This window comes from Oculina patagonica, chromosome 10, assembly GCF_052425735.1.
Source record: "Oculina patagonica isolate OP01 chromosome 10, crgOcupat, whole genome shotgun sequence".
Taxonomy (NCBI): Eukaryota; Metazoa; Cnidaria; class Anthozoa; order Scleractinia; family Oculinidae; genus Oculina; species Oculina patagonica.
Genome location: NC_135767.1, coordinates 12,879,538 through 12,901,373, shown reverse-complemented (window position 1 = coordinate 12,901,373; position 21,836 = coordinate 12,879,538). Strand labels below are relative to the sequence as shown.

General features: G+C 39.5%; 5 protein-coding genes across 5 annotated transcripts in view; 3 read left to right on the top strand and 2 right to left on the bottom strand.

Moving 5' to 3' along the window:
- LOC144629091 (uncharacterized) overlaps positions 1 to 21,836 on the top strand; it is a 209,956-nt gene that overhangs the window by 53,513 nt on the left and 134,607 nt on the right. The window lies entirely within an intron of this gene.
- LOC144629195 (mediator of RNA polymerase II transcription subunit 20-like) overlaps positions 1 to 21,836 on the top strand; it is a 316,942-nt gene that overhangs the window by 163,287 nt on the left and 131,819 nt on the right. The gene's annotated exons all lie outside the window — the stretch shown is intronic.
- On the bottom strand, positions 1,425 to 10,630 carry LOC144667387 (mesencephalic astrocyte-derived neurotrophic factor homolog). Its single transcript, XM_078528781.1, has 4 exons — positions 10,432 to 10,630; positions 4,331 to 4,452; positions 3,034 to 3,175; positions 1,425 to 2,063 (listed from the first exon to the last, which is right to left on the bottom strand). The coding sequence occupies exons 1-4, from the start codon at positions 10,520 to 10,522 to the stop codon at positions 1,903 to 1,905; spliced, it is 516 nt and encodes a 171-aa protein (XP_078384907.1). The 5' UTR covers positions 10,523 to 10,630; the 3' UTR covers positions 1,425 to 1,902.
- LOC144628073 (uncharacterized) lies at positions 5,305 to 7,310 on the top strand. Its single transcript, XM_078486127.1, has one exon. The coding sequence runs from the start codon at positions 5,310 to 5,312 to the stop codon at positions 7,308 to 7,310; it is 2,001 nt and encodes a 666-aa protein (XP_078342253.1). The 5' UTR covers positions 5,305 to 5,309.
- Positions 7,739 to 9,277, bottom strand: LOC144628698 (uncharacterized). Its single transcript, XM_078486826.1, has one exon. The coding sequence runs from the start codon at positions 9,275 to 9,277 to the stop codon at positions 7,739 to 7,741; it is 1,539 nt and encodes a 512-aa protein (XP_078342952.1).

The window sequence follows — 21,836 nt, the reverse complement described above, 5'->3', positions numbered from 1 at the left end:
AGCTAGCTGTTGCTGTTCTAGATACTTGGCATAGTCCCTTTTGCAGATACGTCGGCCATATTGATTTTGCCCCCAGGGCATCCTATAATGCTTATTGAAATGATTTATTCTTTTATTGTGATAATTCTGCAATTACCATGATAATAATAATAACAAATATTATAGGATGTTCTGGGGGCAGAATCAACATGGCCGCCGTATCTGCGAAATGGTCTATTGTTGCTCATAATTTTCGAACATGCCAAGTTAGTAATAACACGTCCAATTCCTTGGATGTTTCATAAAATACGAAATGACGAATAAAACATGGAAGAGACTGAATTATGTTGGTTCTTTGTTGGCTTTATTACTTGAGCCTTATAGACTTTCTCAGGCAAGTCTAGAGCTTTACCACTGATAATAAACATTAAGTGAACGCAGTGTTAAAAATTGCTACGGAACTGTCAACTATGGTCCCAGTGCAAACACTGCTTCGCAAAAAAAAAATAATATGCCAAAACATTGCATTTGAAAATGGAACGGAATTGAAGTATACCCCATTTCAGAGTTGAAGGCCGAAGCTGATATTCCCCGCCCCACCCCCTAGCAGTCCTACGTACCAAACCTTGGATCCCAGACTCTCCTTTTGCTCCTCCGTTGTTTCACAAGCTAAGGGAGGCCGAAGGAGCAAGGAGAGCGCGCCTGCGTATTTATTCCAAAAGAATACAGCCAATCGGAAGGCTGTAAAAACTTGTAGATTCGGCAGTATTGTGAATATAGTGATAAGTGACGGAACTTATGTGCAGCGAGGAATAAGGTTTCAACCCTTTTCTCATGTTATACATTTAAAATGCCGACAATACAACGGAGTGATCGGAACAAATTTGGAAATGCATCTTTTTTATGGCTTTGGCCAACCGCCCACAGTAAAACGGCGTTTTTGTTCTTCAAAACGCAGAGTGGAAAAATTTTGAAAACGCCTACTAGTTGGTGTGGTGTAGACTACCGAAAACGGAGCTTTCCACTGGATCAATCACTATCCAGTGAATAATTAACAATTTTTCACCGAAGTGGAGGTAAATATCCACCACAATCACCGACACTGGGTGAATAATTGTTTTAGTATATACCACACAAGTTGAATATCTAGCGGACCAAAACATCACTTTCGGTAAAAACAGCGACGCAAGAAGGCAGTTTGTTTCTTTAGCTGCTCGGAGGTGAATAGTACTTTGCTAATCACCTCCGAGTTAACCAATCAGCGCGCGTGAAAAGCACTATTCACTTGTGTGGTACAGTATATGCTAAATGAAGTTTGTTTTGCCGACACTTATCCACTGCAGTTTTTTCGCAACATCCACAGGTATTTTCATAAGTTTAAAAGTTTCATTTCTTTTCATTAAAAAAAGTGAAACGAATGTAAACCAAAACCGATCAAAAAAACATTTATGACAATATATGAAACTTTAATAAGATCCTTGGAATTCTTCAACCATGGAAGTTAAATATACAATGAATGAGAAACGTTTTTGCTACTTTAGTATACAAAAATTGACAGAAGATCTGATGAAAAATTGTCAATTTGCTTTTTCTAAACTCTGTAAAATTGACTTAAACCTTATAGCATTTGTTACTTAAATACGTAAGTTAAAGAATAATATTGACAATATTCTCTTCCGGAATTGTCATATAGATTTACCTCTCAAAACCAACAAATTGTTAGAGCATTTGTTGTGCTAGGAGAGTGGCCGAGAGTAGGAACATCTATAGAAAGACGTCAAATTAAACAGAAATTATAACAGCTCTTACAGAGAAAAAACAAAAATTAAGATGAAATTGGAGTAGAAAATTCCTGATTGATAATTTGCAACCTATAAAATCCAACACTGATTTTCTAAATTGAATAACTTTCTACAGTTCTTATCAGAGTTCTTGATGTTCATTTTTAAGTTGTTCGATCCTTTTGATAAAGTCTGACTTCTCTAAACATCCAACGCATTCCTCATCCCAGTCGCTTAAGATCTTCTTGAGCTGTTTAACTCGAAGTTTCTTCAAGTCAACTGTGTTAAGATCAATCTGCTTGTCTGTAATGGAGAGGAAAATACATGCATTAGATGAAACAGTAACTACAAAAATTATATCAATATGAGGTCATAGGACATAAATGGTTTGAACCCAGAAGTATCAGTAGGTTGCAAAGTGTAATCGTCCGGGTGAGAGTACATGTAGTTCTGAGAAGAACTGTCTTTGATGACTGACGTTTCAACAACCTGAGCAGAAGTCATCTTCAGAGTCAAGTGAAAAGTTGCTGTCAGTCAATGATGTTATAAGTCTAGTTTGTTGAAGCTGATTGGTCAGTCTAGCCATGAAGTTATTGGCTGTAAGACTTATATAAAGCCTTTTAACAGCCATTGGTCAGTTTTGATCTGTCTATTGCTTGTCAAGTTTAAGTCGTTATTTTCTGTGTGCGTCAATTACTGCTAGCATTTAACTATCATGCAGCGTGAAGCAGCGAGGAGTTTGCTTCTTCCTCTCCCCACCCCCCTCCCCACACTCACTCCCCACCCACCCCCTATAATAGATTTTTGTCAGGTTGCTTCAACAATAAACCAGTAGCCATTTATATGTACATACTCCTTGGCGAAGAGAAGCACTGTAAAGCTGGATTTCCACTGTCACGTTATTTTATTTTTGTTGACAAACATGAATTTTAATGTCTAGATGCATTTTCAAATGGATGTCAGCGAACTGCAGAAAAAGTGGAAGTACAATCAACTTTTTTTTTTTCGCAAACACAACCCACCCATATATTATCTCTATTATATTTTACACTGCAATTAACCATTGTTGAATGCAACAGTGGAAATCAAGCTAAGGTAACTAAAAGAAATCTTGCCGTACATAATAAAGTGACTCTAGTCAGCAAGAGGGCGTTTGTGCCTCACACATTCAATAACAGGACACACTACTACACACAATGCAACTTCTTGTTTTCGACAATTATAACCAAAATGAAATTGTCAAGAGAAAGGCCTCCAGCCTGTAATTACTTACCATACTGCAACTCGCAAATCTGTGCATCAAGCTTTTTAAGCTTCTCGCATATCTTCTCGGCAGGCATGTGGTAACTCAACGGCTTGACGACTTCCTTTACCATACCAGTTGCTGCATCTTCAGTGCCTCCAACATAGTAGCACTAATAAATAAAACCCAGATTGTTAACTTTTAAATCTTATGATCATGTGCAATTGAGGCAACTTCCTTGTAGTTAAAGTTGACATGGAATTTTTTTCGAAATTTTCCCTCATTAATAAGTTTTATCCAGCAGAGGGATTGGTTTTTTTTTTCATTGTACCTGTCCTAAATCATTTCTCATTATTACACTTTGTATTGAAATTAATATATTGCCATAGTAGGCAGCACTTAATATGACATAGGAGGAGGCGATGAAACCCATGCAAAGTAATCACCCTGGTGAATCACAAAGCAAGCAAACAATCCAGCGATCCAATTAAAACTCAAAGCAAATACACTTAACCGGCACAAAGCATGGAAAAACATGCATGAGCATGTTACGATTGAGGGAAGCCTCAAGCAAAGCGGCCCATACTGCCGGAGCTTATCTTGGTTTCTGTAGCATTAAGCAGCATTTAAAAGCAGCTAGGAATATTGCTATTCCCCCTTGAATGGGATGCTAGTCTATCGTAGGGTAACCCCCCCCCCTCCCCACAGCATTATGGAGCCGGTACTTACATGTATTTATACACCTGGGTGAAGAGAGGCACTACGAGAGTAAAGTGTCTTGCCCAAGAACACAACACAGTGACCCTGGCCATGGCTTGAACCCAAACTGCACAATCCGGAGTCCGGCGCAAGAACCAATTAGGCCACCGTGCTTCCCATAATATCACGATTGGTTTTGGTTTTACTCCTGATAAAAGGAGAAGCCACGAGCCAAGCGGCCCACACTGCCGGAGCTTATCCCGGTTTCCATAGCATTAAGCGGCTAGGAATATTTCTACTCCCCCCTGAATGGGATGCTAGTCCATTGCAGGGTTCCCCCCCAGCATTGTGTCACCGGTACCCATTTATACACCTGGGTGGAGAGAGGCACTATGAGAGTAAAGTGTCTTGCCCAAGAACACAACACAAGTGACCCCGGCCGGGGCTCGAACTCGGACCGCTCGATCCGGAGTCCGGCGCACTAACTAAGTGAAAAATAATACACTATACATAGTAGTGCAAAACCCAAAGCAAATGGGGATAATTAATTGCCTGATGACACTCAAGTGAAAATCACTCCACTATAATTATGCATAATATAATTACTCACAAACATGATTCTACTTACAAATCTGTTTTCTTTGGTCTTTGCTTTTTTGCAGGCAGCCCTGAACTTCTCCTCAATCATGTCCATTTTCATCTCCTCACTTGTCAATTTATTGGCAAAATTTGTCAGAAACTTTATGCAAACTGGAAAAAAAATAATACAGTCAAATTTTAAGCATAGGAATGAAGAATTACAGTGTAGCAAATTATAATAACGCAATGAGTGGTGCTTATACCATCACACTGTTATGCTAAAGTTCCAGTTTGTGGTTTGTGAAAAAAGGAAAGCAAAAGGAATAAAAGAGAAATCATCCACTCTCCCCATAGAAGGTCATCGAAAATTCTGAGGGAATACGGAATCGAAAGCCAAAAGGAAAGTACATGGGGCGTAACTAGAATTTTTGATTGGTGGGGGATTCAAACCAAAAATGCTTCAGTGGAAGCTAAGGGAAATTAATACTTTTGGCAACAGCACAGCGGATGAAATGTTTATCACAGCTGTTGCAGACAGTGCAAGGTGACAAATCAATGGAGGTTTGATTTTGATAGTACTGCTACTGCATAAAAACATGGCATAGACCACTGCAATGTAATCAATATGAGTCATCATTTTTTCAACAATGCAATTACAGTAGAACCCCGGTAACTCGAACCCTGAAGGGAATCGAAAAACAGTTCGAGTTAACTAGCAGGGTTTCGAGTTATCTGGGTCAACTGAATATTTAATATGCCAAGTTAATAATTGATAGTTTACTGATTTTTCAGCACTTCAGTATACAGTACAATGCAAATTAAACTTATCTCGTCAGGAACTCTAACATGACCATAAATTCTTATGATAAGAGTCGAAAATGGCTGTCAAATACGTGATCTGTTCGCTGCTCTAATCAATACACGACTTTCATAATGGCCGCCCCCGTGTAAGACCTGGGACGAGTCGCATGAAAACGAGGTCGCCAAGGCCAGAAGCGTCGATCGCTTCTCTAACTTCTCTGTAAACAATGGCGAGTACAAGCGATTCAGATGTGATCTCTCTTACGGAAGACGATATACCAGGAGCTTCTCTTCTTGGGAGAAAACCCGAGGAGTTGAAAAACTCAGAACTTAAATTCTGGCTGAAATGTCGCGGAGACACGGGCAAAGGACTGAAGACGAAAGCGGAGCTGGTGAAACGAGTCCACGAATACATACGAACGGGTAAAGATAAAGAGGTCGTGGATCCAGATCCGCATAAAATATACAGCCGCAGAAAGCAAAAGCAAGGCACACGTTCGGAGCTTGACAAAGAAAGCACAGAGGCAGTAGAGTTTCCTAGCTCTGGATGGGGATCTTCACTAGAGAAGATGCCAATGTTCACTCGACTCCAAATGAATCACCACGTGTTGAAGACCGGAAAAGCTATTGGGAATGTAGACCATCACACAGTTCCGACGGGATTAGTAAAGGCAAGGCGTTTTTTAGATGACGAATACTTGGAGGATATTGAATGTGCCAGTAATTCAAAATACTTTTTCTTTAAAGGGAAGTGCTGTCATAGCTTTAGAAAAAACGATGCACCGCACAACCTTAAAGTAGCACTGTGTGTCTTGTCGGGAGACGTGGTTAGTGCTTCCTGTTCCTGTGTTGCAGGAAAAGTGGGGTTTTGTAATCATGTACTAGCACTTATTTTTAAGATGTGTAAGTTTACCTTATTCTCATGCAATTCAACGAAGGATTTAAGTGAGGAACAGGATCAGCAATCTTCCCTGGCTTGTACCTCCCAGCTCCAACAATGGCACAAGAAGGGTGGGGGAAAGAACATAGCACCCCAGCCAGTGATGGAGGTTGAAGTTCGAAAAACGAAGGATATTGAAACCAATTGCAACTCAAGGTCTGGTATTAAACCCCTTGTATATGATGCCAGAATGAAAACCACACACAATCTGACTTCAGAGCAGAAACTTAAGGTGCAACTGAAACAAATTGATCCTAATATGGGTCTCTCTCAAATGGCTAGTGAACAGACTGATCAGACGAGTACTGTACACAAAGAAACAAAATTTGGCAAATGTCAAGTTGGTAGTTTCTTGTCATACCAAGTTGCCCTAACAGAATCACACTTTGAGGCCACTGCATCTATTGAATGCATTCCAAGACTTGACCAAGTAAATAGAAATCAGGTCCTTAATTATCCAAGGTTCCCTCTGAGGGATATAGACAGAATGGTGGTTCCTGACAATCTATGCGAGAATGACAAGCAACTTTTACAATCTTTAAATTTAGAGGAAGATGAAATTAATGAACTGGAAACTCAAACAAGGAAACAAGCTGACTGCGAAAAATGGAAGGAAGAGCGAAAATTCAGTTTTACTGCATCTCAATTCCATCTGATTTCTAAACGACAAAGAAACCATGGTAATTTTGCAGAACAATTGATTAATCCCACACCAGTTTCTTCAAAATATCTGGAGCACGGCAAAAAGTTTGAACCAGTTGCTTTAATGGAGTATGAAAAGTTTATGTTTAACAGGAGAACGCCTGTCAAGGTGCTACCCTGTGGGCTTGTAGTATCAAAGGGCTGTCCAATTTTAGGTGCTACCCCTGATGCAAAAATAATTGATTTTGGCTGCACTGATTACTTTGGCATAGCTGAGGTAAAATGCCCTTACACAAAATTTCAGGTCACGCCCCTCGATGCAAGTACAGATGAAAAGTTTTTTATGGAACAGACAGGTGTGGCTGAGTGTAAATTAAAGGAAGATCACCCCTACTATGCCCAAGTGCAGGGGCAGATGGCAGTTACGGGAGCACAGTGGTGCGACTTTATTGTTTATACCAGTAAAGGCATTTATGTTCAACGTATACCTTTTGACCCTGTTTTTTGGGCTCAGCTACAACAGAAATTATATTCTTACTACTTTGATCATTTTATTCAATTTGCATCTGCACAGTTTTTCCAGGGGAGTTGTCAAGTAAGCAGCAACAATGATTGTGAAGTATTGTGCACAGCTACATCTGTTTAACTCTAAAATTCACAGTAAGCCAGCAAAAGTTAGGTTTTTTTGTCTCTCTCTGTTGCCTACAAAATTGAATTTTACAAGAAAGTAAATCCTCTTAACTGTTTGAGGATTAAGGGGTTATTTGTAGACAATACTGTCAATGGTCAAAGTAAAAAATGTAAATGAGATAAGAAAGGTGTTCCTCAATTCAAATGTAAACATAACATTAAATAGTCAGAACAGTGGGAAAAAACTAGTCTTTATCTTTTTACCTGCTCTACAATCAACTCAATCATGATTGTAGGGGATACCCACCCCCGCACAACAAGAACCCTTAAACATGAACAATGTGTGTTGATTTCAAGTATCTTAATTTTTGAAAGTGACATGATTTTTAACTAGCACTGCCCCAAATTAACAATTCTTAAAATTAACTAATGGCACCAAGATATTCACATGGAAATTATGTTGGGCTGTGCATTACAACAAAATGCACATACTGCCCACATTTGGTTTACCATCCCCATTTGGTGTAGTGGGACAACTCGGTCCCATATGTGAAAATTCTTGATCTTATTAATAGCACGCTCGATGTGGATCCTTAAACTGGCAATTTCCTGTGTTTTTACCACATCTTCTGCTGCCATCTGTGAAGATGCTCCAAGGAAAGGTGGTAAATTTAAAGTGACCCCCAAAGGCAACAAATCCTGAATTGTGAATCCCTTATCTGCCATAATGGAATCTTTGTCATCAAAGGGCAGCTCTAAAAATCCACTCCTCCTGACAATTTCTCGATCAGATATAGAACCTGTGTATAGTTGGCTAATAAATGTCACTGCTCCCCCAGGAGAAATTCCAACTAAACCCTTTAATGTAGTGTGATTCTTATATGAACTGAAAAGTTCCCCATTCAACTGCAAGCTGCTTGGCATTTGGCATTTTACCTCGGTACAGTCAATTATGACTCTAGTTGACTTGTACTTAATTTTAAAAGATTCAGGCATTGTAGCATCAACTAATTTTCTGCTGGGCCAAATGTTTATTTGTCCAAACTTAAAGTACATAAAATTGACCCAAGTAATAAATATTCTGCTAACTGTGGATGTTGATACATTGAATAAGTGAGCCAGATGATCTTCTGGAAATCCTTGCCTAAGTCTACACATTACCATAAAAAATTCATCAATGGGCTTTAAAGATCTAGCTCTCCCTTTTTTCGTCAGCGACTCATCTGTTTGAACCTCACTGTAATCAGAGGTGTTGCCAGTTGTAGACCGCCAGTATGAAATGTTCTCACCCCTTTCCCCAGGATCAAGATACTCAAAGACAGCCATGAAAGTGTCCCAGCTTTGAAAGCCAGAATAGAAAGCAGCATTAGAATCTTTCGATCTACAGTTTTCAAAGTTGAACAATCTCTTATTAAGAGTATCATTCTGCCGCTGGGTATCTTGCAGCCGACGCTCTAGTTCTTCAATTTCTTGTTCGAGTTCATGAATCTTTTTGTTGTTGTTGTCAATAATTTCAGTCAAGTAGCTTTCTCGGTCGGTGAAATCAGTTTGCGTTTCGACGTTTACGAAATTCGAGCAAGAATCTGAAGCATCTGGGACCATTTCATTACCGAATGCCTCCATGTCAACAGATAATTTCCGTGATGCACTTTTCGAAGCTATCAGTTCGAAGTTTCTTTCCGCCGGCTCCTTCCTTTTGCGTGGCGATGTTCGAACCCACGGGAACACAGACGGGACAACTCCGCCTCTTAACTCATTTTTGCCAGCAAGAGTTTTTTTTATGTCGCCTTCCCTGAAATGTCGAGAGCATACCTTTGTGTTTTCAGTTACAGTGAAGAATTTTCCTTCTTCTCTTCTTATTGCATGTAGCCATTTCTTCTTCAAAGGGTTCTCAATCGGAAACTTAAAGTAAGACACTTTTGTCCCATCGGCTGCACGGTATCCTTTCTTTATGCACTCTGGCACACAACAATGAGTTGGCATTTGCAATTCTTGAAAATAATTCAGCCGAATCGAGTCACAACAGAGAGATAAGCTAGAGATTAACAATTTGACATTCTTTGTTTACCTCTATTCATGCGAACGAACACCGAGCGTGGCCTCTGTGACCTCGCTTTCATGATAAAGTAATTACCAGTCCCGCGCGCCGTCGGCCATTATGAAAGTCGTGTATGGGCTACTGTGGTGAGTTGCAAGAACCGGAATTCGAGTTATCTGGGTAAAATTTGACCCAAATTCTGTTCAAGGGAAACAAAGTCTAGTTCGAGTTAGCAGGGTTTTCGAGGTATTGGAGTTCGAGTTAACCGAGTAAAAATTACTGAAAAGTGGGGTCAAATCCAAGGGAAATGGAAGTTAGTTTGCGGTTCTACTGTATCACCATTTGTTTCTTTGGCTCCTCTCCAGCGTAATTATTTTTGATACTTGTAGATGTAAAAGAAAAATCATTAAAAGATTTAGCAGAGCCAGAAATACATTCTGTAGCTTCTGTGAGTATTTTCACAGGTGTTTCAAATTCGAACATGCAATGGATCTACAGCTGGGCACATAGAATAAAAATTTTAAACATCGTGATCTGTTTAAACCAGACCTACAAAGCTCACATTTGGCTTTGTTCGCACAAAACCATATATAAAAAAATCATATTCTTTTGATGCCTTTAAATTAATAGATTAGCGTAGCAAAACGGTTATATATAACATATCGTTCATGTAAATGTACATCAGGTAATTAATTGCTCAACTGACGTGTAAACTTTGTTAAAATTATAAAACAGACTTACTTCTAAATATTAAGAATAAATGTTGGCAATATTTTGGTCTAAACTGCGTTGAGTTTATACACTTTTCGATCGTTCCTTTTCTCAAGTCGAACGCTATAGCATATTAAAGTTGAAAGCTTGAATCAAAATTTAAAAGGCCTGGTTAAACTACCAACAACACGCTCGAAACCTTTTGCAGTTCTATGGCTGTAAGGCTCCGGATTCGAAATAATCTTCTTCTGTTTTTCAAGCTACAAGGAATTCTAATTCATCGTTGTATGATCAAGCTTTACCGTTGTACTGCTGACTGTAAAACCATACGTGTCAAACAAAACTTCCTCTAAATCAATGAGTTACAACTTTGCTAGCATGCACTGACCTTCACATTCTCCTTCTTTTAACTTCGCTTCTGTTTGTAAAACGTGAGAGCCAAGCAAGGCGTTTAGCGTAAGAGCGATAAATAACCACATCTTTAAGACTTTAGCCGGATCAGACAAATACAAACGTAGAAGCTACAAAGACAAATTCTAAAATCTTTCTCTCGTTTACCGGCTGATTACGCAAAATGCCAATGCAAGTGGAGTAGTTGGCGGCCTCTGATTGGTCGAGACGTAAATGCGCCGATAAAATTCAAAGCCAGCGGGCTCGAACAAAATGAAACCGCGAATTCATGACCAGCGGTGGAAGGTTGTCCGCTGGGTACGTAAGTTATGTATGGGGAACTATTATGTCCCCAATATATTAACGTTCGCATGGCCATCGAACAACAAACGGAGATCCTTCGAAAATCTCCGGTCTAGAAACTGCTCCAAAAACAAAAACAAAAAAGTAGACAATGACTTGACACCTTTCTTCTAATTCTCACGCTTTCTTTTCTACCCGGCTTTCTAACTTCGATACAGGGTTTCTGGAACTCAGCTGTTTTCTTCAAGTCCCAACGTTATTATCTCACGCCCTGCGCAGAATTTGAAGATTACACCGGCGGCATCGAGGGCACCAGACACTGTTGCGAGCAATCAAAGAGCTTTTGATCGTTGGAAATCGTTCTTATGTAGCACTTTCCCAAACGATTCTTTTGGAACTGGAGTGAAAATTAGGATGAATCAACGTGGTGCCATTTTTTCAAGAGGACTTAGACTGTAGATTTCAAGTCTCCAACTGGCCGGTTTTGCTGGATCAGGAGTGAAAATAAACTTTAATCTACGTGGTGGCATTTTTACACAAGGGCCTGAAATCGTCATTTTCAGTGACTCATATAGCACATTCTTATTCGATTCTTTTGAACCAGGAGTGAAAATAAGGATGATTTCACGTGATGGCGGTTATTCAAAAAGACCCAAAGTGTAGATTTCAAGTCTGAAAGTTGCTGGTTTTGCTGGATCAGGAGTGAAAATAAGCTATAATCGACGTGGTGGTATTTGAACACAAGAGCCCAAAATCGTCATTGTCGGTGGCCTATAAAGCACTTTCTTATTTGATGTTTTTGGACCAGGAGTGATAATTAGAATAATTCCACGTGGTGGCGGATTTTCCAAAAGACCGAAACTATAGATCTCAAGCTTCAAACTGGCCGGTTTTGCTGGATCAGGAGTAATAATAATAATAATAATAAAGACTTTATTTAAAATGAGGGTAACACTAAATAGCAAAGCTAACAAACCTGTGGCCCTCCCTAAAAATTACACTAGAATATTATAAAAACACTATATACATTGAAAATTGAATACGAATATGCATAATAGTAAACGATATATGAAGCTAAAAAGTTAAAACTATACAATAAAATGATGTAAAAGCTGCTGCTCCGAAAACACCCGATCTCTGAGAGATTCTTTAAAGGGCTTCGGCTGTTCGATTCGCCTTTTTGAGATAGGGAGAGCATTCCAAAGGCGGGTGGCAGAAACAGAAAAAGTGCGCCCGCCTTCTGTCTCCCTTCTGAATTTCGGGCAGCGCAAGTTAAAATAAGCGTAGCGAGTGCTTCTTTTGTTTGCTTGGCTATTTAACACAAGTTGGTCGCTTAAAAAGGTAGGGACGTTTCCATAGATCCGTTTGTGGACTAGCGCGCAAATAAGTAAAAATAAGCCTTAATCTACGTGGTGGTATTTTTACACAAGGGCCCTAAATCGTCATTTTCTGTGGCTCATGTAGCACTTTCCCATACAATTCTTTTGGACCTGGATTGAAAATTAGAATGAATCCACGTGATGCAATTTTTTCAAAACGACCTAACCTGTAGAATTCAAGTCTGAAACTGGCCGGTTTTGATGGAGCAGGAGAGAAAATAAGCTTTAATCTACGTGGTGGTATTCTAACACAAAGGCCCGAAATCGTCGATTTGAGTGGCTCATGTAGCACTTTCTTATTAGATTCTTTTGGATTAGGAGTGGAAATTAGGATGAATCCACGTGATAGCGGATATTCAAAAAGACCCATGCTATAGACTTGAAGCTTCAAACTGACCGGTTTTTGCTGGATCAGCAGTGAAAATAAGCTTTAATCCACGTGGTGTTATGTAACGCAAGGGCCCAAAATCGTCATTTTCAATGACTCATGTGGCACTTTCCTATTTGATTCATTTGGACCAGTAGTGAAAATTGGGATGAATCCCCGTGATGGCTGATTTTGAAAAAGACCCAAACTATAGATTTGAAGATGCAAATTGACCGGTTTTGCTGGATCGGGAGTGAAAATAAGTTTTAAACTACGTCCAAGGATTCTAATTCTCGTCCATTAATTCCAAGGATTCTGACTTCATATATTTTTAATTCTTTTTTTATTTCTTTTTCATTAATAGTTATATGTTTAGTTAGTGTATTATTTAATGGCAGGTCCACAGCAGCCTTTATGGTTGCCCTACGAGACCTGGTACTTTTACACAAGAGCCCGAAATCGTCATTTCCAATGACTCATGTAACACTTTCCTAGGTGATTCTTTTGGACTAGAATTGAAAATTAGAATAAATAAACGTGATGGCGGATTTTCAAAAAGACCCAAACTATAGATTACAAGATTCAAATTGGCCGGTTTCGCTGGATCAGGAATGAAAATAAGCTTTAATCTAAGTCGTGGTATTTTTACACAAGGACCCGAAATCGTCATTTTCAGTGGCTCATGTAGCACTTTCCTATTTGATTCTTTTGGAGCAGGACTGAATATTACGAGAAATCCACGTGATGGCGGATTTTCAAAACGATCCAAATTGTAGATTTAGAGTCTCTAACTGACTGATTTTGCTTGATCAGGAGTGAAAATAAGCTTTAATCTACGTGTTTGTATTTTAACTCAAGGGCCCAACATTGCCATTTTTCGTAGGTTATTTAGCACTATCTTATTTGCTGTTTTTGGACCAGGAGTGAAAATGAGAATGAATCCACGTGATGGCGGATTTTCAAAAAGACCGAAACTATAGATTTCAAGCTTCAAACTGGCCGGTTTTGCTGGATCAGGAGTGAAGACAAGTTTTAATCTACGTGGTGGTACTTTTACACAAGGACCTGAAATCGTCATTTTTAATGATTCATGTAGCACTTTCCTATTTGATTTTTTAGACCAAGAGTTTAAAATTAGGATGAATCCATGTGATGGCATATTTTCAAAAAGACCCAACTATATATTTGAAGCCTCAAACTGGCCAGTTTTGCTGGATCAGTTGTGAAAACAAGTTTTAATTTACGTGGTGGTATTTTTACACAAGGGCGCGAAATTGTTATTTTCAATGACTGATGTATCACTTTCCTACTTGATTCTTTTGGACCAGGAGTGAAAAGTAGGATGAATCCACGTGATGGCATATTTTCAAAAAGACCTAAACTATAGATTTTAAGCCTCAAACAGGCCGCTTTTGCTGGATTAGGAGTAAATATAAGTTTTAATTTACGTGGTGGTATTTTTACACAAGGGCGCGAAATTGTTATTTTCAATGACTCATGTAACACTTCCTTATGTGATTCTTTTGGACCAGGAGTGAAAATTAGGATAAATCCACGTGATGGCGCATTTTCAAAAAGACCTAAACTATAGATTTCAAGCTTCAAATTGGCCGGTTTTGCTGGATCAGGAGGAAACATAAGCTTTAATCTAGGTGGTGGTATTTTTACCCAAGGGCCCGAAATCGTCATTTTTAATGACTCATGTAGCACTTTCCTATTTGATTCTTTTGGACCAGGAGTGAAGACAAGGATGAATCCACTTAATGGAATATTTTCAAAAGGACCCAAACTATAGATTTCAAGCCTCAAACTGGCCGTTTTTTGCTGGATTAGGAGAGAAATTAAGTTTTTCATCTACGTGGTGGTACTTTAGCACAAGAGCCCGAAATCGTCATTTCCAATGACTCATGTAACACTTTCCTAGGTGATTCTTTTGGACTAGAATTGAAAATTAGGATAAATCCACGTGATGGCGGATTTTCAAAAAGACCCAAACTATAGATTACAAGATTCAAATTGGCCGGTTTCGCTGGATCAGGAATGAAAGTAAGCTTTAATCTAAGTCGTGGTATTTTTACACAAGGACCCGAAATCGTCATTTTCAGTGGCTCATGTAGCACTTTCCTATTTGATTCTTTTGGAGCAGGACTGAATATTACGAGGAATCCACGTGATGGCGGATTTTCAAAACGATCCAAACTGTAGATTTAAAGTCTCCAACTGACTGATTTTGCTTGATCAGGAGTGAAAATAAGCTTTAATCTACGTGTTTGTATTTTAACTCAAGGGCCCAACATCGCCATTTTTCGTTGGTTATGTAGCACTATATTATTTGCTGGTTTTGGACCAGGAGTGAAAATGAGAATGAATCAACGTGATGGCGGATTTTCAAAAAGACCAAAACTATAGATTTCAAGCTTCAAACTGGCCGGTTTTGCTGGATCAGGAGTGAAGACAAGTTTTAATCTACGTGGTGGTACTTTTACACAAGGACCTGAAATCGTCATTTTCAATGACTCATGTAGCACTTTCCTATTTGATTTTTTTGGACCGGGAGTTTAAAATTAGGATGAATCCAGGTGATGGCATATTTTCAAAAAGACCCAACTATATATTTGAAGCCTCAAACTGGTCAGTTTTGCTGGATCAGTTGTGAAAACAAGTTTTAATCTACGTGGTGGTACTTCTACACAAGGACCCGAAATCGTCATTTTCAATGACTCATGTATCACTTTCCTAGTTGATTCTTTTGGACCAGGATTGAAAATTAGGATAAATCCACGTGATCAGTGGCGGATTTTCAAAAAGACCCAAACTATAGATTTCAAGATTCAAACTGGCCGGATTTGCTGGATCAGGAGTGACAATAAGCTTTAATCTACGTGGTGGTATTTTTACACAGGTGCCCGAAATCGTCATTTTTTGTGGCTCATGTAGCACTTTCCTATTTGATTCTTTTGGAGCAGAAGTGAAAAGTAGGATGAATCCACGTGATGGCATATTTTCAAAAATACGCAAACTATAGATTTTAAGCCTCAAACAGGCTGCTTTTGCTGGATTAGGAGTAAATATAAGTTTTAATTTACGTGGTGGTATTTTTACACAAGGGCGCAAAATTGTTATTTTCAATGACTCATGTAACACTTCCCTATGTGATTCTTTTGGACCAGGAGTGAAAATTCGGATAAATCCACGTGATGGCACATTTTCAAAAAGACCTAAACTATAGATTTCAAAATTCAAATTGGCCGGTTTTGCTGGATCAGGAGGAAACATAAGCTTTAATCTAGGTGGTGGTATTTTTACCCAAGGGCCCGAATTCATCATTTTCAATGGCTCATGTTGCACTTTCCTATTTGATTCTTTTGAACCAGGAGTGAAGATTAGGATGAATCCACGTGATGGCATATTTTTAAAAAGACCCAAACTATAGATTATAAGCTTCAAACTGGCCGGTTTTGCTGCATCAGGAATGAAACAACCTTTAATCTACGTGCTGGTATTTTTGCACAAGGGCCCGGAATCGTCATTTTCAGTGGCTCATGTAGCACTTTCCTATTTGATTATTTTGGACCATTAGTGAAGAGTAGGATGAATCCACGTGATGGCGGATTTTTAAAAAGACCCAAACTATAGATTTCAAGCCTCAAACTGGCCCTTTTCGATGGATCAGGAGTGAAAATAAGTTTAAATCTACGTCGTGGTATTTTACAGAAGGACCAAAAATCGTCATTTTCAGTGGCTCTTGTAGCACTTTCTTATTTGATTCTTTTGAACCAGGACTGAATATTAAGAGGAATCCACGTGATGGCGGATTTTCAAATCGATCCATTTGATAGAATCAAAACTCAAAATTACTAACTAGTGATAAACAAGAAGACACGTTTGGGCCAAAAATTCTGTTTATTGATAACAATGAAATGTTGCGCCCCCTGGGAGGGAGGGAGGGAAAGCGAACTCGAACGAGAACTTAGGACACGAAGCTAGCTAACTTACAGTGTGGAGACGCGAACATGACACTCATGAAGCAATCCCTGTTATTAATTAACCTCTTTGATAGAATCAAAACTCAAAATTACTAACTAGTGATAAACAAGAAGACACGTTTTGGCCAAAAATTCTGTTTATTGATAACAATGAAATGTTGCACCCCGAATGAGGTTGAAAGAAGTTGGCCCAAACGTGTATATGAATGAGAAATAAAATTGAAAAATATTTAGTAAGTATAAATGACAAGAAAGAACGCGATAACAATAAGTTCGAGAATCAACGATTTGGTGAAAATAGGCCTGCTGCCATAATAATGTCAGCTACCGTAGAGCGCGTACTTAACGGTAGCGATAGGTAATGTTTGTAAGCGTCAGAGCGCCAATCGCCGTGAAGTTGAAGTAATTGTTCTGGAGCCCCTGCTTGGAACGCGAAAGTTGCGCCACCGCGTCTAAAACTATGAGGAGAATAGTTTGCAGGGGCGAGGCCGAGCTTGCTAATAAGTCGTTTGAGCATGGTAGTGAAGAAGGACGCGGTGACAGGAGTGAGGCTGGTTGCAGTAGGAAGGCAGAAGAAAGGATCGTCGGGATTGGCGGGCACCAAGCTGAAGTAGCGGTGGATGGCAGTAACTGGGCAAAGAGGAGAATGCGGAATGCTGGGTACAGGGACAACATGAATCCCTTCCTTATGTTGGCGAGTCTTGGACCATTTTATGCGGTGGAAACAGCCAGAATTCGTGAACTTGATATCGCTCCTTGTTAGATGGCGTTCGCGGTCAAAGGTTGAAGTTGTCGGCGAAACCAGGTTTGACTTGCGTAGAAATGAAAAGAAAGCCACCGTGAACAAGGCCGATGTCATGGCGTGAGAAGGTAAGTTCATGTCCAGAGAAGGTGGTGTACGGCGATTAAAATCGGAGGCGTAATTGGGTGTTTTTGACGAGTGGCGGTGCCCAAAACACACTTGAGACCTTTCTTGGTTAGGGAAACTTCGAAACAAGTAAAAGAGTCAATAGGCAGACCATAGTAGAGGTGCAACAATCGGACGGCATTAAGATGATTCAAAATGTATGAGTATGAAGAGGTCCGCTGAGTTGAGAAAATCGCATATGAGGAGATGGTCGAAGGGGATGCTGGAAGAGGAACTAACGAGAAGGCTTGGCAGAACCGGTAGAAGGAATTCCAGTGAGAGCGTAAGTTGGGCATAGTCAGTGGAGCATACGCCTTATCTTGGATGTGAGAAACCCGGTGCTGAAGTTGGGAATACGGGGATGAAGGTGCTGAGTTGGTGATGTGAGCAGAAGTGCCTGAAGAGGGAGAGAAAAGATCTTATTAGCAGCCAATCTCGAATAGAAACAAATGAGGTGAACATAGAACGTGTTCAGTGGGCGTGTCGGCAGTCAGGGCGGCGAAGCGTGTGTGATGAACTAGAGATAAATGCCAGCGACTGAGGTGATCGGCGATGGAGTTGTCCACTCCAGCGACATGCCGGGCATAGATGTCAATGTCATAACGAGCGGTGAGAAACCAAATTTCGCGTAGACAAAGATACAAACTGGCTGGTTTTTCTTGATCAGGAGTGAAAAAAAGCTTTAATCTACGTGCTTGTATTTTAACACAAAGGCCAAAAATTGCCATTTTCCGTGGGTTATGTAGCACTTTCTTATTTGATTCTTTTGGACCAAGAGTGAAAATTACGATGAATCTACGTGATGGCGGATTTTCAAAAAGACCGAAACCACAGACCTCAAGCTTCAAACTAGACGGTTTGGTGGATCAGGTGTGAAAATAAGTTTTAATGTACGTGGTGGTACTTTTACACAAGGGCCCGAAATCGTCATTTTCAGTGGTTCATGTAGCACTTTCCTATTTGATTCTTTTGGACCAGGAGTGAAGATTAGGATGAATCCGCGTGATAGCATATTTTCCAGAAGACCCAAACTATAGATTTCAAGCCTCAAACTGGCCGGTTTTGCTGGGTCAGGAGGGAAATTAAGCTTTAATCTACGTGGTGGTATTTTTACACAAGGACCCGAAATCGTCATTTTCAGTGTCTCATGTAGCACTTTCCTATTTGATTCCTTTGGACCAGGAGTGAAAATTAGGATGAATCCACGCGATGGCATATTTTCCAGAAGACCCAAACTATAGATTTCAAGCCTCAAACTGACCGGTTTTGCTGGATCAGGAGGGAAAATAAGCTTTAATCTACGTGGTGGTATTTTTACACAAGGGCCCGAAATCGTCATTTTTAGTGGCTCATGTAGCACTTTCTTATTTGATTTTTTTGGACCAGGAGTGAAAACTAGGATGAAACCACGTGATGGCATATTTCAAAAAGGACGCAAACTATAGATTTCAAGCCTCAAACTGGCTTGTTTTGCTGGATCAGGAGTGAAAATAAGTTTTAATCTACGTGGTGGTACTTTTACATAAGGGCCCGAAATCGTCATTTTCAGTGGCTCATGTAGCACTTTCTTATTTGATTCTTTTGGACCAGGACTGAATATTAGGAGGAATCCACGTGATGACATATTTGATGCTTTTGGACCAGGAGTGAAAATTAGAATGAATCCACGTGATGGCAGATTTTCAAATCGATCCAAACTGTACATTTAAAGTCTCAAACTGGCTGGTTTTGCTTGATCAGGAGTGAAAAAAAGCTTTAATCTACGTGCTTGTATTTTAACAGAAGAGCCAAAAATCGCCATTTTCCGTGGGTTATGTTGCGCTTTCTTATTTGATTCTTTTGGACCAGGAGTGAAAATTACGATGAATCTACGTGATTGCGGAATTTCAAAAAGACCCAAACTATAGATTTCAAGATTCCAATTTGCCGGTTTTGCTGGATATGTAGTGAAAATAAGCTTTAATCTACGTGGTGGTGTTCTTACACAATGGCCCGAAATCGTCATTTTCAGTGGTTCATGTAGCACTTTCCTATTTGATTCTTTTGGACCAGGAGTGAAAAGAAGGATGAAACCACGTGATCGGATATTTGCAAAAAGACGCAAACTATAGATTTCAAGCCTCAAACTGGCCGGTTTTGCTGGGTCAGGAGTGAAAATAAGTTTTAATCTATGTGGTGCTACTTTTGCACAAGGGATCGAAATCGTCACTTTCAGTGGCTCATGTAGCACTTTCTTATTTGATTCGTTTGGACCAGGACTGAATATTAGGAGGTATCCCCTTGATGGCGGATTTTCAAAACGATCTAAACTGTAGATTTAAAGTCTCAAACTTGCTTGTTTTGCTTGATCAGGATTGGAAATAAGCTTTAATCTACGTGTTTGTATTTTAACACAAGGGCCCAAAAGCGCCATTTTCTGTGGGTTATGTAGCACTTTCTTATTTGATGATTTTCGACCAGGAGTAAAAATTAGTATGAATCTACGTGATTGCGGATTTTCAAAACGATCGAAACTATAGATCTCAAGCTTCAAACTGGCCGGTTTTGCTGGATCAGGAGTGAAAATAAGTTTTAATCTACGTGCTGGTATTTTTACAGAAGGGCCCGAATTCGTCATTCTCAGTGGCTAATGTAGCACTTTCCTATTTGATTTTTTTGGACCAGGAGTGAAGATTAGGATGAATCCACGTGATGGCATATTTTTAAAAAGTCCCAAACTATAGGTTTCAATCCTCAAACTGGCCCTTTTCGATGGATCAGGAGTAAAAATAGGTTTTAATCTACGTCGTGGTATTTTTACACAAGTACCCGAAAGAGTCATTTTCAATGAGTCATGTAGCACTTTCCTATTTGATTCTTTTGAACTAGGAGTGAAAATTAGGATGAATCCACGTGATGGCGCATTTTCAAAGAGACCCAAACTATAGATTTGAAGATTCAAATTGACCGGTTTTGCTGGATCAGTTGGGAAAATAAGCTTTAATCTACATTGTGGTATTTTTACACAAGTGCCCGAAATCGTCATTTTTAGTGGCTCATGTAGCACATTCCTTTTTGATTATTTTGGACCAGGAGTGAAAATTAGGATGAATCCACGTAATGGCATATTTTCAAATAGACACAAACTATAGATTATAAGCCTCAAACTGGCCGGTTTTGCTGGGTCAGGAGTAAACATTAGTTTAAATCTACGTGCTAGTGTTGTTACACAGTGGCCCGAAATCGTCATTTTCAGTGGTTCATGTAGCACTTTCCTATTTGATTCTTTTGGACCAGGAGTGAAACTTAGGATGAATCCACGTAATGGCATATTTTCCAAAAGACCCAAACTATAGATTCCAAGCCTCAAACTGGCCGGTTTTGCTGGATCAATAGTGAAAATAAGCTTTAATATACTTGGTGGTATTTTTACACAATGACCCGAAATCGTCATTTTTAGTTGCTTATGTAGCACTTTCCTATTTGATTCTTTTGGACCAGGAGTGAAAAGTACGATGAATCCACGTGATGGCATATTTTCCATAAGACCCAAACTATTGATTTCAAGCCTCAAACTGGCCGGTTTTGCTGGGTCAGGAGGGAAAATAAGCTTTAATCTACGTGGAGCTACTTTTGCACATGGGCTCCAAATCGTCATTTTGAGTGGCTCATGTAGCACTTTCCTATTTGATTCTTTTGGACCAGGAGTGAAAATTAGGATGAATCCACGTGATGGCATATTCTCAAAAAGACCCAAACTATAGATTTCAAGCCACAAACTACCCCTTTTATATCGATTAGGAGTGAAAATAAGTTTTAATCTACGTCGTGGTATTTTTACACAAGGACCGGAAATCGTCATTTTCAATGACTCATGTAGCACTTTCCTATTTGATTCTTTTGGACCTGGAGTGAAAAGTAGGATAAATCCACGTGATGGCATATTTTCAAAAAGACCAAAACTACAGATTTGAAGCCTCAAAGTGGCCGCTTTGGCTGGGCAGGAGTGAAAATAAGTTTTAATCTACGTGGTGGTACTTTTACAAAAGGGCCCGAAATCGTCATTTTCAATGACTCATGTAGCACTTTCCTATTTGATGCTTTTAAAGCAGGAGTGAAAATTAGGTTAAATCCACGTGATGGTGGATTTTCAAAAAGACCCAACTATAGATTTCAAGATTCAAATTGGCCGATTTTGCTGGATAAGGAGGGAAAATAGGCTTTAATCTACGTGGTGGTATTTTTACACAAGGGCCCGAAATTGTCATTTTCAGTGGCTCATGTAGCACTTTTTTTTTATTCTTTTGGGCCAGGACTGAATATTAGGAGTAATCCAGGTGATGGCATATTTTCAAAAAGACCCAAACTATAGATTTCAAGATTCAAATTGGCCGGTTTTGCTGGATCAGGAGTGAAAATAAGCCATTATCTACATGCTGGTATTTTTTACACAAGGGCCTGAAATCGTCATTTTCAGTGGCT

Coding starts and splice junctions, on each gene's coding strand:
- LOC144628073 (XM_078486127.1), top strand. CDS start 5,310: ATGGCGAGTACAAGCGATTCAGATGTGATCTCTCTTACGGAAGACGAT.
- LOC144628698 (XM_078486826.1), bottom strand. CDS start 9,277: ATGCCAACTCATTGTTGTGTGCCAGAGTGCATAAAGAAAGGATACCGT.
- LOC144667387 (XM_078528781.1), bottom strand. CDS start 10,522: ATGTGGTTATTTATCGCTCTTACGCTAAACGCCTTGCTTGGCTCTCAC. Junction 4,453..10,431: donor AAAAGAAGGAGAATGTGAAG/GTCAGTGCATGC, acceptor TTTTTTTTCCAG/TTTGCATAAAGTTTCTGACA. Junction 3,176..4,330: donor AGACCAAAGAAAACAGATTT/GTAAGTAGAATC, acceptor TTTATTTATTAG/TGCTACTATGTTGGAGGCAC.